General features: G+C 31.2%; 1 protein-coding gene across 2 annotated transcripts; it reads right to left on the bottom strand.

Annotated features, from left to right (window-relative positions):
* Positions 1–9,212: 9,212 nt before the first annotated feature.
* On the bottom strand, positions 9,213–16,919 carry LOC126724092 (beta-glucosidase 17-like). Of its 2 annotated transcripts, XM_050428302.1 has the most exons (13): positions 16,751–16,919; positions 16,477–16,546; positions 12,992–13,050; positions 12,775–12,850; positions 12,532–12,609; positions 12,364–12,451; positions 12,022–12,274; positions 11,751–11,866; positions 11,128–11,345; positions 10,684–10,715; positions 10,473–10,575; positions 10,275–10,383; positions 9,213–9,613 (listed from the first exon to the last, which is right to left on the bottom strand). In XM_050428302.1, the coding sequence occupies exons 1-13, from the start codon at positions 16,880–16,882 to the stop codon at positions 9,403–9,405; spliced, it is 1,545 nt and encodes a 514-aa protein (XP_050284259.1). In that variant the 5' UTR covers positions 16,883–16,919; the 3' UTR covers positions 9,213–9,402. The 2 variants fall into 2 exon arrangements, with proteins under 2 accessions (XP_050284259.1, XP_050284260.1); XM_050428303.1 differs by lacking the exon at positions 16,751–16,919 and having other exon boundaries at positions 12,775–12,861.
* Between the last annotated feature and the right edge of the window lie 683 nt (positions 16,920–17,602).

Genomic DNA, 17,602 nt, shown 5'->3' with positions numbered 1-17,602 from the left:
TTATTAATACATCTTAATAAATTGAGGATCCGTTTGGTAAGAAATTTTTAATAATGTTGTTTAAGTTTTGTGAAAATACGTATAGGTGAAAAATTGTGTTAAAATACGTGTTGTAGTGTTTAAACAACAATTTTCGTTGTTTAAACACTGTTACCAAACGGGGACTAAGATTAATTGAAATTACTAAGGTGAAAATTAATAGTATCTTAACACATTTGTTAGTAGATAATTTTAAGAAAGTTTTGATACTACTTTTATAGTAGATATAAAAAGTTGAAAAAAAGAAAGAAAGTAAATTCGTTTTATTTTTTCATAAAAAGTTTTACAAATATTTCCTAAATTAATATTTTTAACACCTTTCCTTTAGTTTAATATCATTTTTATATGTATTTATAATTAACATTATTATTAAAAAAAATTATATTTTTTTATGTTACTAAATTTATTATTTTTATAAGAGTAGTGCGAGTGTTTTTCTGAAAAGTCGTTTGAGACCTTGTTGTTGGATAGAAATAACTTGGATGATCAAAATTTCCTTTTACTTTTCAGCCATCAATTTTAAAATTTTATTTAAAGATTCTTAGTTTTTCGAACAATTTTTTATTTTTTTTAAAACCATTGTTAGTGATTTATTTATTTTGTGACACCATCAACAATTTGAGCTTTCAAGGTCAAGCATCATCCCATAATTTTTTTTTTTGTGATTTTTTTTTTCTCAATCTATCAATTTTAAATAAAGAAAAAAAGAAAAAGAAAAAAATCCCCTATTTTTTTTATAGGGAAAATTTTCCTATTTGAGATTATAATAAATGAGTTTTAGTACCCATTTAGAAAGTCTCTTTAAAATTACATGTGCAAACTACAATATACAAAATTTTCTAATATCTTTTCTTAAGGTGTATATTTACAATTAATCAACACTTCATTCTCATTTAATAAATATGTGACTAATCCATGACAAAGACATTAAAGACTTTTAATTTTTAATTTTTTGTGTTTCTAATTAAAGGTGGGGGAATAAATAAATAAAATACATGCGCATGATAAGTGATGATGAAGAAGTAAGTAGCGTTTTGGGGACGGTATTCTGTCCGCGTCTGGTACATGTCCATTGTCCAAATTCCAAACTCCAAAGTCCTCTCAGGCTCCAGCTGCAATGGGCCCCTACATTTTTACATTCTTCAAGTTTATTAATATAAAAATATGTTATACTATTATTCAAAGCTTAAAACAAACCCACTCTTATTAAAATCTATTAAAAAAAAAAAACCCACTTTTATTAATAAATGCTTATTATAAAAGGGACAGCCAAGTTTGCAAGATTCACACAAATGTACATAAGCCCAACTGAGTGTTGACTACAAATTCTCTTGTTGGAGGGTTTGGTCCAACTACAATTTGATGAAGAATGGATGGGATATGACATGTCTATTTTTGTCACAATGCATGAATCATATGGGTTTATAATTTACTTAACTCTCTTTTGTTAATTATGTCTAATCCAAGAAGTTGCATCCTTAACCAAAACACACTAATTAAATTATTAAGAATATGTTGACGGTGCTCGACTGCACAAGTTAAGGGGGAATCGAGCGAATCCCAAATTTATTGAGAAGTAGAAAAATGTAATAAACAAATAATCCTTTGACTAAATATTGTGCGAATGTCTAAAAAAATTGATTGATTGCAATAAAAAGACTCAACCTTAATTAATGTACTTCGACATTCATTACTAAATCCTTTAAACTAACAATTTGATTATAATTTAATAGCAAAATCATATATTTTAGTGTCTTATGTGGTTTAAAAGGTCCTTCAAGTTAAGTGCATATCGCTATCTCTCATTCAATCATGTTCTTTTCAATTCAATAGATCTCTTCTTAAACCATATTGTTACTATTCAATTTAGCAATTGACCATACAATGTAATTTTTTGTGTTGGGATAGAGTTATCCAACTATATGGAACAACTTAAACATGATAAATTTAATAATTGTGTCAGAAAATCTTAATAATAATAATATGATTCGTTTATTGGTTTATTAAGCTAGTTAACGCGATGCAATATCCACATATATAACACACTTCATGAATAGGTCTTGCTGAGTTGGCATAGATACGAATTAGATTCAAACAAAAGCAATATTTTTTGATATAATAATTACAAACAACTAAACACCGCACAATTTCTAGCATTATCTCTTACTTGATATTCAAGTAAAAAAAAAAAGTATGAACATCAATACCAAAGAAGTATAATCATTAACAAAGGCTCATCCAATGTAATACGTCGGTGATGTTTATATATATTGTTTTGAAATAGTACTGATTTGGCTGAATTTTGGAATTAAAAAAAAAAAAAAGAAGAAGAAGAAGCTTGTATTGAATTATAAACTAACTTGGGTGGAATTGAATTCAAACTAGAAACATTTTAGGGAAAAAAAAAAATCTATAGTTGGGAAAGTCATATTGTTGAATTATACAATTAAATTGCCAATTTTTTTTTTAAATTTATTTATGAGCAAACAATCAAACATATGAATGATGAATCGTTGAAATAGAAAAGTTAACGAATGCTTTAAAAGTATTGGTATAATAAATGTTTTTAAAAACTTTAATTTTATGAGAAGAGAAAAAAAAAAACAATTAATTTGTAGTTGACTTTTAATATTTTCTATAAATTAATGTCAAAATATTCTTAAAATAATTTATTAAGAATTGTTTTAGAGCACCCGTGAATACAATTGGATTGTCCAACATTTTGTTGTTATTATGAGCAAACATAGGATAGGAGTGATGAATCTCACATAGAAGGAAAAATCAAAGAAGATGAGCAGTACTAATCGATATACATACATAAATAATTGAAGTAAATAAATTCACCCAATGGATTGGGTCAGAGCTTAGTATTGTGGGAGAATCTTGTAGCAAGTTTTGATAGGTGAACAGTGAACTCTCTCCCCACACATTTATCATTAGCCCGACCATTTGTATTGGAATGTCAGTCTGACAGGGTGGTGCCACATTGTTTTTAATACATATTACTATTACTATACAGTCTATAGACTCTATACCCCCTGTAGTTTTTGGTCAATATCTCTACACATCCCATCAAATTCATGTAGCTCCAGTTTTAGCCATTTTATATTTTTTATACAAGAATTAAAAAAAAAAAACTAAAAATACAGTCCAAAAGTCAGTGCCGAGTTATTTTTATAATAGACATTCATTTATCTTCTTGATGTAGACCTATCACCAGTTTTTAATATATAATACAACTTTATGCTTTTGTGAAGAACAATTCTAATTTATTTGGCACTATATTAGATATGGTTTGATGATAGAAATTCTTGTTTCAGCACTAAGAGAGAAGTAATTCGAGTGATAACGACAACAAGATTCGTGTGATACATACGATATTATCATTGTCATTGGGTGACATGAAGTTGATAAGCCCACATCAGAAACTTTTTTTTTTTTTTAATTAAGAAAAAAAAAAATCTAATCTATTCAGCCAAAAAAGAAGAAGAAGAAGAATTCTAATTTGTACACTCAGTTTTTACCTTTTTATTTTTATATGCATTTCTCAATAATAATACAACTTATTACACGTTTAATTATGAAATTTACTGTGGGTTCTTACGTGCTCATAAACAATATAAAATGTAAGATAGAGATACATTCATGATATACATGATCAACACGCAATAATCATGGCATTATTAGAATGCATTACCCTTAATCATGCTATGTACACTCCACCAATAGGCAAGAACTTGACGTGCTTGCATGTCACATTTTTGATGGCTAGTACAATCTTAATGGCCCTGCTTAAAAGTGGCATGATCTATCCAGGCTTCTCCACCTATATTTTTTTGTTTTTAATAATTGCTTTAAAAGACATAAAATTATTTATTAAGATGATACATAACATCTCATGCCTTAGTTTCATTAGTGTTTTTTTTTTTTTTTTTTTTGCATTGAATTAATGTTTAATTTGTTATAATTATTTAGGTTTGATAATATATATCAAAACAAAAAAAAAAGTATGATAAAGTTTTTTTTTTTTAGAAGAAGAAATATGATAAAGTTTTTTTTGTTGTTGTTGAGATAATTATAATATGCTGCTAATCTCGCAACTAAAACTCTTTTCCCCTCATAGACTTCAAATATTTTGTACATGAGGAGATGTCAATTCAGTTATAAGACACTTGACAAGAAGTATGATAAAATTGATGAATATTTCTTTATTTTTATTATATATACATACATATATATATATATATATATTGGATTTTGAAGGGTTGGGGTTGTTAGTTATGGTTTAAAATATTTTTATCAATACTATATGACTGGGATTAGTTGAACATTTCAAAGCCGACATATAAATCATAAAAGCTAGGATGAATTTCATGAGTTGGCCGTGGCCACAAAATATTCCCACTTTCCTACGTCATCCAATTGAATCAAAGAATTGGGGAAGGGGCAATCCAAGTTGTAATTATAATTCCTTAACAACTTCAATTAAGTAGAGATTATTGGGTGGTTAATGGTTATGATAGCATTTCTGGTGCGCTTAGCTTATCAAACTTTGTAATCATCCATATCTTAGGTGAGGGTTGTTGTACTGCTCTTGATAGCTGGACATCTTTGCCATCTTTGTTTCCATCCTAACTAACTAATAAAATTCAAGGATGCTATAATTGGTTGGTTTGATAGAAATAATAAATGGTCAAAATGTACAGTTTCTTAGATAACTTTGTACATTTTATTCTTCAATTATATTCAAACACATAGCTGCTTTGAGATTGTTTGCTTGTTTGTTATTTTTTTTTTCGTTTTTTTAATTGAAAAGATATTGTATTATATTGTTTAATTAATGATTGAAAAACCTAATTCACTATGCTTAATGATTTGTACCAAGTTTTTCCCATAATGAAATTACCTCTCTCTCTCCAAGACTCCAAGGATGAAAAGCCCTTCTAAAACAAATGCACTTAGGTCTGATCATTGATGTCAAAGTTTTGCATAGCACTATGGCATATTATCACTATCCTGTCTTGAGGTTCAGGTTTAATTACCTTTCCATGCATTTGTTGACATTTTAGTACCTAAACTTGATATGATTTTTTCCTAACAAATCACGTACACCACTAAAAAAATATGATATAGATTTTGTTGATTTTAAATTAGGGTTTATTTTCTTTTTCTATTTTCACTAGAAAATTAAGAGGGGCTTGTTTTTATAGACAATTGTTAGCGTATGGATTTATGCATAACATTAAAGATACCATTTATATAGTAGTTGAGTTGTTAAATCATAATAGTGAGAGTTCAACAAATGTGCCTTCTTTTCTTAATATAAAGAAAAAAGAGGGATGTAGGATTAACAGATTCAAGACACTTTTTTTCTTCTCTTATTTTTTTATATTTTATTTTTATTTTTGGTGAAGGTCAATAATAACATTAACAACCAAAGTTCGTGGAACTTTGTCCCAAGCATGACAACGATAGGATATCGTGAAGATAATCAATTGTCATTATAACCAGTTATTGTTGCTGCCATTCTAGATATATATGATGTTATTTCAGTGTTCACAAATGGTCCAAAATCTTCTAGATTAAGCTATCATAATTTTGATTTTGAATTTACTCTAAATCTAGTATCATTAATTACCTAGAGTTCAAATGAAGGAAGAAAATTGTACACACAAAACTATTGTAGCTGATGGTGGAATATTAAAGAGTGAAACATGATCAAAGATCCCATTCCCAACATCACATGATACTGAAAAAAATAATGTACATCACAACGGTCGAATTTTTATCATTTTACTCTACATAATTTTTAAACATATATATTGCAATAAGTGGACCTTCAAACCATGTGAAAAATCAGAAATATTTTGGTCAAGATCCCTAGGAATTTAAGATGGTGTAAGAAAATAGGTAAACTTATCCAAAGATTCCAAACCCCATTTGAACCCTCTTTGTTGGGCAAGAAATAATCCACAAGTTCATGCATAATTTAAGAGCTTGTTGATTATAGAACAATCATGGGCTTGGACATGATTGTGGTGGTCATAAGTTAGCAGGAAAAACATGCAGTGGGTCACTGGTTTGTCACTTTTTTCATGCATATATAGGGCACCACTTCTTGTGCAATGACCACTCGATCCCCTTTGTACCTAACAAGTTTTTCCTTCCATTCAAGGACAATTTTGGCGACTCATTAAGAGCTTCATGGAAAAAAAAAAGTGTGGGAGAGGGGTCCAAATTATATGAAGCAATTATAGCATTTTTTCTTCACTACTTGTCTTGTAGTTAGAAACTGTTTGATAATTAATTTGGAAGTGGATAAGATATTAAGATGAAGATAAATTTGCATTGATAGTTATAATATAAGAAACCGAAAACAGAGATTGCTTTGAATTCAGGAAGCAATGCAAAGAAAGGCCCATGTTTCTTTCATGTGAGTCTTGTCCCCCTCCCATGTGCATTTATGTTATGTTCCCTTGTTATATCTACTTCTCTTCAATCACCATCCCTTCTTGTTTGGCTTGTGAGAACTTTTACTATTTCGGAATAACTCCATCTTTGCAAAGATACATAATTGGTGCACTGTTTTTGGCGTACCCAATATTTGTGTGGTGCTAGATCCTAGATACCACCAAAAAACTACTTCACCATTTTCTTTTTGGCTTTATTAAAAGCTATGTATCAAATTTTTTGATTCTTTAGGTTTTCAGATTACCAAACAATCACGGGTCAAGAAAATAAGATGGTAAATCCTTTATAATGACGGTGAAGGCAATGGTCAAAGACACAAAATACAAGTTACTAAATATGTTGGATGTATATGTGACTTGAATTAGTCGCACTCTTGAACTAGTCACACAATTTTGTTTCAAATTTGGCTAATGAGTCTTTATTTCTCTTTGATTTGGATAGTTGGCCGGCCCTAGTTAGTTTTGTTATGTGCATCCGGCGTTGCATTTTAGTATTTAAAGTAACACACAACTTTGTTCATGTGTACTTTTAGGTTTGGAGAATTAATAATTCTTGTAGAGTGCTGGTTATAGTAAGAAAAAGTTCTTTGTGTATGTTTGGGGTTTGGGTCATATAAGACTATAAGAGTCCCTTAGTGTACCTTTATAATCTTCTTATATCTTTGTGTTTTCTATATATGTGATTGTTTATTACATTTTTTATTCCTATTTTGTATTGTTAAAATAAAAGGAACAAAATAGAATGACATAGATTATAGAAAGAAATTGAAGCAATATTTAAGTGGTTCAACGTGATGGTTTATCTTCATAATGGAAAGTTTTAACAAATCAGAAAAAGTTTAGACAGTTCACAAATTATAGAATTATGTGAATAAGAGGGAGGAGCTAAGGCCAAAAGCCTATGGTCACTGTGCAACACTAGGCTAACACATGACATGACAGATTGGGTCATTTGCGCATATATGATATGGACAAGTCCAAATCCAACACTAAGTCCACTATCTTAAAATATCACTTAAGGAGAACAATGACTTATAAACTCTAAAGATAACTCACTCTTAATTAATGTGAGACAAACATCATAGAGCAATAGTGTTTGTAACACTCACCCACGCTAACATTCGGTATATGTAGGAGCTAGCTTTAGGCTAGCCCCATACTAACATGGACATTCAATATATATGTCTCGCTTGGGCTACAACATCTTTACGCTCACAATATCTTTAAAATGCATAAATCCACAATAATAAACCGTGCTCGCAACAAATTTGTATAAAAAATTCCGCTATTTTAACAAATTGTTTTCATATTTCTTTAACTTGAGTGCTTGAAAATTGGCATCAAACGATGAAATTGAGATAATTGAAACATGGGCTAGGCTTGAGGCTATTATATTGGTGCTTCTCTTATAGATTATTGTCCATTTGGGCTTTTCTACTATAGATACTTCAGGATTGGTTGGTGAAATGACAGGGTGCATTTTGGCTTCTATTGTAGATACATAAAGCATTTCTTGTTCCATGCAAATCCAGCATGTAACTACAAAACATTTCGTTGACATTGATGTATTATCTAAGTGACAACCCTCACCTTCAAAAGTTAGTATCCTTTGTATTGTATCTGAGAAAGCAAGAGAATCAATGGAGGTTGGGATTGTTGTTTATAAAAAAAAAATTTGGGACTGTTATAAGAAACTCGTTTGTCCAATGACTCCGATTGATGTTAGTATGTTACTAATAATTTTCTAGAAACAACATGCTGTTTTTCCAATTATGCACACATCTCTTAGAACTCTTCAATTGAATGATAAATAAATAATTTCATATACTATTATATCACAAATAAAAAAATAACTTAGTATATATATATATATATATTTTTTTTTTTTGGAGTTAAAAACAGCAGAAAATATTTTTTTTTAAGAAAAAAAAAATGAAGAATATACAACAGGAGCAACAAAATGATACATGGGCCAGGCTTGTAGATTCTTTGTGGATCATGGACTCAAAATTGCTGAGGAAGTTCTTGACCTTCGGCTCAGTTGGTAGAATGGTATTAGTTTGGGCTTTGATTATATATACTTTGACATGTCTTTGTTTAAGAATGTTACTTTGTTGACTGATTTTAGTAGGCCCAGAGTTTGGATTTTGGATCAAGTTAATTCTCTCAGAGGTCCAGAAAAAACAAACCATTTTTTTTAGGGGCTAGTGTTATTGATCATAGGAACACGTACTCCATCTCTATGGCTAGCCTCCAAAAGTTAATAGGTAATCAATCTAAAAAAAGATATTTACATACTACAAATAAAAAAAACACTGAAATTGCATATGGACATTTACGTGAGTTTGAAAACATTTTATGTCATTTGCCTTGCAATAAAAACTATAAATATTTCATGTAAGTCTGGTAGTGATGGTGGTGGCAACAGTGGCAATAATGAAGGTGGTGCATGGTGGTGGTGCGGGGGTGGCAATAAAGACAATAGTGATGACAATGGTGGTGATGGTGGTGGAGCAATAGCGGTGGTGTTAGTGGTATAAAGGAATGAAGGGAGTGAGAGCATAAGGGAATGATGAAAAACACTTTCTACTTTCTAAAAGTGGAAAACACTTCTTTTGTTGTTGATTGTAGAAAACATTTTTCATTAACTTTTGTTTTTTGTTGTGTCAAACACAAAAGTAATAGGATTCAAAACTCCACACATTAAAAAAATACTAGTAATTCTAAACAAATCTGATCAAACGTTTGGTATTTATCAGTGTACCAAATTAAAGCTATTTGATCATCACTTCTACAAGACCATCACTATTATCTTGGTATGAAAAATGGAAGCTACAAGTTCATATTTATTACAATTACGACACACATAGTGAATCACTCACTTTAAATTTCATCACTGATCAGAGTACAACAATGGAGGCCCTGTAGTGACGTTTTCCTTTTGAAGAAAATCTCTGAACCATAAAGCAGTGTTTTTCATATATCTAGTTAACCCATTTTTGTAATCTACATAATTGATGCCAAGCCGATATGTATAGCCAAATTCCCATTCAAAGTCATCAAGAAATGACCAGACATAGTATCCTTTAACGTTGATTCCAGCCCTGCAGAGAAGCCTTACTTGTTAATATCTTTGACATTGGAACTAAAAGATACTAGAACATTCACATCCCTTTTTTGTAAACTAGCCTAATACAACCAGTTAAAATATTCATCATAAATTATGTTTTCATTTTTTATTGAGAGAGAGAGAGAAGAAGAAGAAGAACATTGCTCTCTCCAAACTTGTTGAGCACTATAGCATTTTACCAAAAAAAAAAAAAAAAAAAAAGAATAATATTGGGGAGTCACATGTTGGACAATAAAAAATGTTTTGAAGAGCAGGTTGCTAATAGCTAGCTATAAGTTTATCCACATCTCTAAGGAAATATGCATAAAAATTGTACATTTCTGATGTGAAAACATAATTTATCCCTTGATGCCAATTTACATTTTCAATCTTCCTTGTGGTATTATTATTGTTAAATATTGTCAAGGTCTTACCAATGGGCGAAAAAAAAAAATCGTTTTGGATATATGCAGTATCATATTCATAACATGTGAGTGGGACCCACATGTTGTGAGTGTAATATGATATCGACATGCATCCAAAACACTATATATCGTCTCTTTACATGATACATTTACCTTCACAGCAAGTGTTATTACATGAAGAATATTCATGTATTTGTTCAATATTATATGTATGCATGAATCAATACTCACTTGATAACTTTTATGAGACTTGATAGATGGAGTTGGTGGTATTTTAACCTCAAGCTATCATTGAGAGCATCTTGAATTGGCAACGAGTTATTATTTACATCACTAAATCCTGAAAAGAACAAATGCATAAGATTACATCCTATACATGATTAAAATTGTAAGTATACTACTTGTAAAGAGAATATAAGATTGTCTTACCGTTTTCTGTAATTATTATAGGTGGATTGTTGAAATTTTTCTTTACATATAGCAGAAGTTCTTGAATTCCTTTTGGATAGATGTAAAGCCAGCCAGAAGGAGTCTACAAAAGTAATTATTTATGACATTATTTGATCAATAAAATGAGTATAATTACATTCTTTATATTAGAACATGCCAATGTGAAGGTGTGCTGAGAGAGAGAGATTACCGGTTCACCAATTGGAATTCCATCTTTGTCCGCTGCGTGTGACAACAAATTATGTGAATATATAAGTAAGTTAAAATCTTATAATTTTAGGTTAAATTACATATTTGGTCTTCAACATTTCACTTTTGTTACAAAATTGTATTTACACTTCAAAACAAATCACTACAATTTCTATACTTTCAAAATTAGTTCAAAAGGACAGTATTTTCATTTAATCAATGGAAAAGAATAACGTGATGAAATAAATTCAAGCCACCTTATAGGCTCTATGCCATCAAAGTGACATTAGTTTCATGAATTCCATTTACTACGTCAAGATTTTCCATCTATTAAATGATGGTAAAGACAACAAAGAGAATTCGTAAACAAACGTTGAAATTTAGGGACCAAATATACAATTTAGCTAAATTTTCACGCTTAGAAGATTGTAGTTTTTGAACATACTAGTCAAATCTACATGGCTATCTGTTGAGTAACTTAGATTGACGCTACTAGAGGATGTGGAATCATCTGCATATCTTGCAGTGTAGTAATTTACTCCAAGGAAATCTAGAGACTCTTTTACCATTTTGGATTGTGCTTTAGTGAAGTTGGGTAGTCGATTCCCCACCAAAGCTCGCATGGACTCAGGGTAGTCACCATATGTAATTGGATTAACAAACCTATAAAAAATTAATAATAGTAATATAAATGATGTTGAGTTTGATGAAAATTAAAATAATAGTGATAATAAAGAAGATCATAGGACATTAAAGACACAAAAGTGCATTAGAGTTGGTCGACCGTCAAGAAATTGGTGCCTGCATAATTACTTTTTTTTTTTTTTTTTGGGGGGTGGGGGAGGGTAGGGGGTTAATTTTATCAATTGAGAACACTTTCTATGTTTTACGGTTTTAGGTTTATGCATTAATAATCGTTGTAACTTCTAGCCATCATAATTAAATTGCAGCAGCTATGTGGACATATTCAAGAGCACTAGGTAATTACTGTTGGTAATTATTTTCATGGCAAAAAGTGTTTCTTCAATGGAAAGAGCACTAGCAGAAAATTGTAGTCACTGTACTTACCATCCAAATGCAAAATCAAGAGCTCTAGAGGCAGCGTTGCTGCTAGAAATTGTTTGGTACTTGGGCACCATCCAATAGGTTGATACTGTAATACCAATCTCCCCCATTTGAGAAGCCTATAAAATTAAAATCCCCTCTATCATATGCATCCTAGATAACAATAAATATGTAAAACATTTTTATAACCCCATAGACTCTTCGCGTGCATATGTGTAATGTGTGTATACTGTATATCTATGCATAGCTAAACTATCATTATTTAAACACAAACCTGATAGTTCTCCCTATACAATTTTACAGCAGTTGCATGAGAAAGAATGATGTGATGAGCTACCACATAAGGCTCTGTTCCTGAGTTCCCAAAGGTGCAATTTCCTACATAGCTAGAGCATCGACCAGGTGCAGTGTTACCGGTCGCATAACCTTCACTGCTAAACGTATTTGGCTCATTAAAAGTTGTCCAATTCTTCACTCTATCACCAAATTCTTTGAAGCAGAAGTCCGCATAGTGGTAAAAGTCATTCCTAATTTATTGGAGGATAAGGATCATTTTTTTAATTGGATAAGGATCAATTGTACCTTTGATTAATGTTGTTGATAGTATGTAACTTACACAATGTTGGTGCTCAAGAATCCATTGTATTCATCTTCAAGTGCTTGTGGAGTATCCCAATGGAATAAAGTAACCAAGGGTTGTATACCTGCTCATTATTGTGGAAATTATGAAGGGAACTTGCCGAAGAATACTATGTTTGGGATGAAAAGGGTAATGAAAGTTTACCATTATATAGGAGCTCATTAATGAGTTCATTGTAGAATTTGACACCTTGTTGGTTCACTCCCCCGCTAAGTTTTCCCTCTATGGACCAAATAAACTTCATTTATATCATAAATATCATTGGCAGTGACAATACAAATAGCAAGAATTTTTAATCCCTTTTTTTTTTTTTGGTGTATTTTCCTTCTTTCATTCATTTTGTTTGTTTAGGTACAATGGTATGGGAAGTATGAAGGATGAACTTACTAGGAAGTACTCTGGACCAAGAGATGGAGAATCTAAAGGAGTCTAAGCCAATTTCTTTCATCAGAGCTATATCCTCCTGAAACAAAGCTACGTTTTCTTATCAAATTAACCCTCCCCTTTCCCCAACCACAACCCCCCCCCTCCAAAAAAAAAATAGTAAAGATATTCCTCTTTTGCATTGTGTAAGATGCTCAAGATAAAGTGAAGTAAATCATACCTTGAAACGATGATAAAAATCTTGAGCTACATTCCCTGAACTATGGTCCAAAATTTTTTCTGCCATGACCATAAAATATCTCAAAAATCATCATAAGATAGATATGCAGAAAAATTGACATTTATTACATCAAACCTTGGTTATAATATTAAAAAGTCCCCCCTCCCGGCGAGAAATTATTATTTACACTGAGAGGACTGTTGATGTGGTCCTCCCTAACTAATGAGATGATGTCATCTATGCAAATGTATGTGTAAACTTCCTAATCAGCACAATGAATAAAAAATAAAAATTATCAAATGATGTCATATTTGCATAAATAACAACATTCTATTGGTTGGGAGGTCAGGGAGAACCACGTTAGCAGTCTTCCTGGAGGACTTAATAATTTCTCCCCCACTAAAGGAGTTAAAAAATATTTAAAAATGAAATGTATTAACTGTTGGACTATGTATACTTAATATCAGTGAACTATTGTGATTCAAACAAATATATAAACTCCTGGAATTTAGAAATTGATAAGAAATAACTTTTATTTTTATTATTTTTTTTATTTTTAATTTATAGTTTTAATTATTGGCTGGTAGACCACACATGGCCATCCTTCCGATATATCTTACATGTACCTATGAAATCATGTATGGAATGTTTACTCACTTAAATTGAGTATCTGTTTCTCTATATTTCCTTTTATAATTTAAAATATTGTATTTTGTATATCTAATTGAGTCTTTTAATTTTAAAATAGTTTGAAAGAAGTGCTTCAAATAATTGTAATTTGATACAAATTTATTATATATAAAAAAATCTAATAAACATTTCAAACTGTTTGTTGACACATTCAGAGTAGGAAAATCTCTCTCATGGAAAGCAATGCTATACACTTATGAAGGAGTTTGGTGAAGAATCTTAGCATCCTAATGTTGGGATATACCCAAGTGAGTAGAAGTCCCACATTAAGCAAAAGTAAAAGAAATGAATAATCGATATTTGGGTCCAAACTTATAGATTGAAGGTTTTGAATGGTAGTGTATAAAGGTTATTTAAAGCTAGCGTATCTTGTAAACAAGTAATTCACATAATCTCTTTGACTTATATTTAAATGTTCAACCTTTTAGGGGGGTTTGGCATTATTCTAAGGATTCAACATTGAAGTACAGAATTGGGCGAACCACCAGCTTCTTGGCTGAGTTATGGGCATTGCGTGATGGGCTCATGCTGTGCATCAATAGAAATTTTCAAGCTATTGAAGTTGAGCTGGATGCAAAAGCTGTTATTGTTGTGCTTTCTAACCTAAATCAAGCTAATAATAATATTCTTTCTATTTTGGATGATTGCAGGCAACTAGTTTCCCAAATTTTTCGGGTCCAATTTAGCCAATGCTACAGAGAAGCTAATAGATGTACTGACCTACTTGCGAGAAGGGGAACTCAACAAACTAAAGACTTTTGTTTATTTGATAGTCTGCCTATGGACATTGCTAGCTATTTAGATTTTGATTACTCTGGCATGTATTTGAACAGGCGCTGTCCTGCTAACTCTGTTTCACTTTTCTAGTTTTTAATATTAAGTCCCTCTTACCAAAAAAAATCATTGACTTATGGGTATATGGGTTCACGTGCACATATACTCTTTAGGTGGATTTGGTTGTTTCTTACTCATTAGTCATCAACTCATAATAGGCCTAATTTAGAATAAAGACAATGTAAATGCTTTTTTTTTTTTTTTTTTTTTTTTGGAGATTAAAGATTGAAATTTCATTAAAAGGTAAAAATAAGTATACAAAGGTGTCTGGAACTCGGCCAGACAAGAAAAAAGAAACAAAGAAAACAGGGGACAAAAACCCTTCTAAGCAAGAGATTAGAAACACTATAACCATGGGTCCCTAAACCAAACAACCAAATCATCAAGGAGGTTTTTGTTGAGCTGCAGAGAGCAACTGATGCTCGCGTAAAACCTGTAGCTCCATCAAAAATAACCTTTGGGTGTAGCTGAATGTGTTCAAAATGGTGTTTGTTTCGAGCATTCCACAAACCCCACCCAATGACAGACCAAACTTCAAGCTAAAGATATGGATTCAGGATCTAAGAGTCAATTGTATTACTATATTGTTCCAAACTTTTTTGTGGATAAAGTTCCAAATTTAGTTGTATAAGGATTTCTAATTTTACTGCTTATATATAATTAGAAACAGGTTGAAGTAAGTTTCTTTTATTTAGTGTCTGTTTGATAAAGATTATTTTTGGCAACTTATTTTACTATTCAGTTTGTTTTTGCTATTATTCATGGGTTTTACTGTACTTTTTAGTACTATTTATAGGTCGCACTATACTATTTTAGCTAACTTTTACTTCTATTTACAGTATTTTTAACAAAAAATTTTTAGTTTCAACAAAATAAGCGGATCTCAAACAAACTCTTATTTATTTATTCTCTTAAAAGTGGCTGTAGGTCTATTGGCATGGAATATATTACCAAATATTTCACACTTACTCCTCCTTTTCCCCTTTTTTTTGTTGTTGTTGTTGTATGATGGGCCCAAGTAGGTTCTATATGAGAGTGAAATAAAAAATCCGGTGAAAAATTCTGTGTCTACATCACCACTCTTCTAAATATACACCGGATATAAAATTACATCTCATTTCTGTCTCTTTCCCAAGTCCCTCTCTTCCTTTCTCTTTTCCCATACGAGTTATATCCCATATCTCATATCCCATATTTCATATCTCTATCTCTAATATAACTCAAATTTCTCTTTACTTTTTGTTTGGTTCCAAATCTCAGCTACATTTCTCCCTCCTTGACTCAAAATTTTGACAAATTGGTGGAGCCCACACACTCATAACTCAAATTTTGGAAACATTCTATATACTGAACTCAGTTTCCATGACTCTAACTCAAAAATTTGAGTTTTGAGTTATGGAAACATAACTCAAAAAACTAAACCAAACAACTTACATTTCAATGGGACCCATGTTTTTTGAGTTTTGGGTGATAAAATCTGAGTTATATAACTCAAAACTCATCAAACCAAACATACTTTGAAACCGCTCATGCACTCTCCCACAGTCAACTCTCCTCACACCATTGTTAACTTGCTTGGGCACTCTCTTCCTCTATGTTTATTATTTTATGTAAGGATTGACATATAATATCATCTATTTTATAGGGGGGTAGACTCCTCAAGTGTGAGATTCAGTCTCATGTGAGAAAAATGTTGTATGTAACCGTTACACAAGATATCACATTTTCTTTTTCTCTATTCTCCCACTTACAGGGAGAGATAGAATAGAAATGTTAACTTGCATTTGATATTCCTGTTCCTTTAAATTTTGACTGAATTTTGTTTCAACATCTCAACAAGTAGCACAGTATTACCTATGCTAGAATATACATTTCAACTTTTGCCTGCTAAAATCATGCGGGCAATGAAAACTTGCAAAAAATTAATGTACCAAAGAAAACATTGATGCAGAGAGAGAGACCTGGATGTATCGCAGTGAAAGTATCCCATATGCTAGACCCTTTGCCATCTTGGTATGCTGCCCCTTCATCCTATAAAGGGGGAAAAAAAAAAAAAAATCAAACCGTGAAACATACTTTTTTGCAAGAGTAACACTATACCAATGCCATCCTGCTATGCTGCCCTTTCATCCTCTATATATATATATATATATATATATATAGACACATACACACACAATGTAGGACATATGTATAAACGATAGAGATAGCACAATACTATTGCTGCATACATACCTGGTAAGCACTTGACCCTGCTCCAAACACAAAACCAGCCGGAAAATCACTCCGGTTGAGACCTTCAATGCAAGCAAAAAAATAGGCCAAGGCCACAAGGTAGAAGAGCAAATGATGATGATGAATTTCCATGTTTGACTTTTGGTTGCACTGCACTCTCTCCAAATCCCTATATATATTGTAGCGCACGATTAGGTGATGGACCAAATTAATTATTGGAAGTTTGATACACTACATATGAAGACAAATTTAAAAATCTCACTTAGTGATTTCGATGTTTCTTTTCTAATCCATATGCAAATTTTAAAAACAAAAATCTTAAAATGATTATCATTCTTGTTTTATATTAAAATAATTTTTTGGTAAACCGTATACATGGCGGACTAAATTAAGGCCTAAATTTGCCCCCACCATTTAGTAGGTAGAATTCTCGTTCATGCGATTGTTTCACATTTAATAGTGTCTACACTCTTTTATATTATGAGTGAAGTGTGGATATTATTTTAAAAATGTGGACATTTTTTGTGAAATTGTAGACATTGTGTAATATAATGTACATCAAAGTGTGAAATAGTAATTTCCATGATTTTATTCCTGGTTGACCGATTGGAAAGCTACCGTATCCACTTTGAAGTTTCCTTTTTAGGTTTGAAATACCATCGAATCAATCATTTTGGGATTTCTTGCTTACTTATTTCTTTGAATTTGGAACCTGAAATAACCAAATATTCACAAACAGTCAACATGTTAAGCTGCAAAATGAACACAAATACACCCAAAAAAAAAAACCCAGCACCTTAAAAAACAAAAGCTCAGCTAATTTTGAAATAGCAAGTCATTGTTGAATAGTTG

This window comes from Quercus robur, chromosome 4, assembly GCF_932294415.1.
Source record: "Quercus robur chromosome 4, dhQueRobu3.1, whole genome shotgun sequence".
NCBI classification, from domain to species: Eukaryota; Viridiplantae; Streptophyta; class Magnoliopsida; order Fagales; family Fagaceae; genus Quercus; species Quercus robur.
This window is presented reverse-complemented; position numbering and strand designations above follow the sequence as displayed.

Coding starts and splice junctions, on each gene's coding strand:
- LOC126724092 (XM_050428302.1), bottom strand. CDS start 16,882: ATGGAAATTCATCATCATCATTTGCTCTTCTACCTTGTGGCCTTGGCC. Junction 13,051..16,476: donor TTTCACTGCGATACATCCAG/GTCTCTCTCTCT, acceptor TGGTCATGGCAG/AAAAAATTTTGGACCATAGT. Junction 9,614..10,274: donor AGTCTCATAAAAGTTATCAA/GTGAGTATTGAT, acceptor GCTTCTCTGCAG/GGCTGGAATCAACGTTAAAG.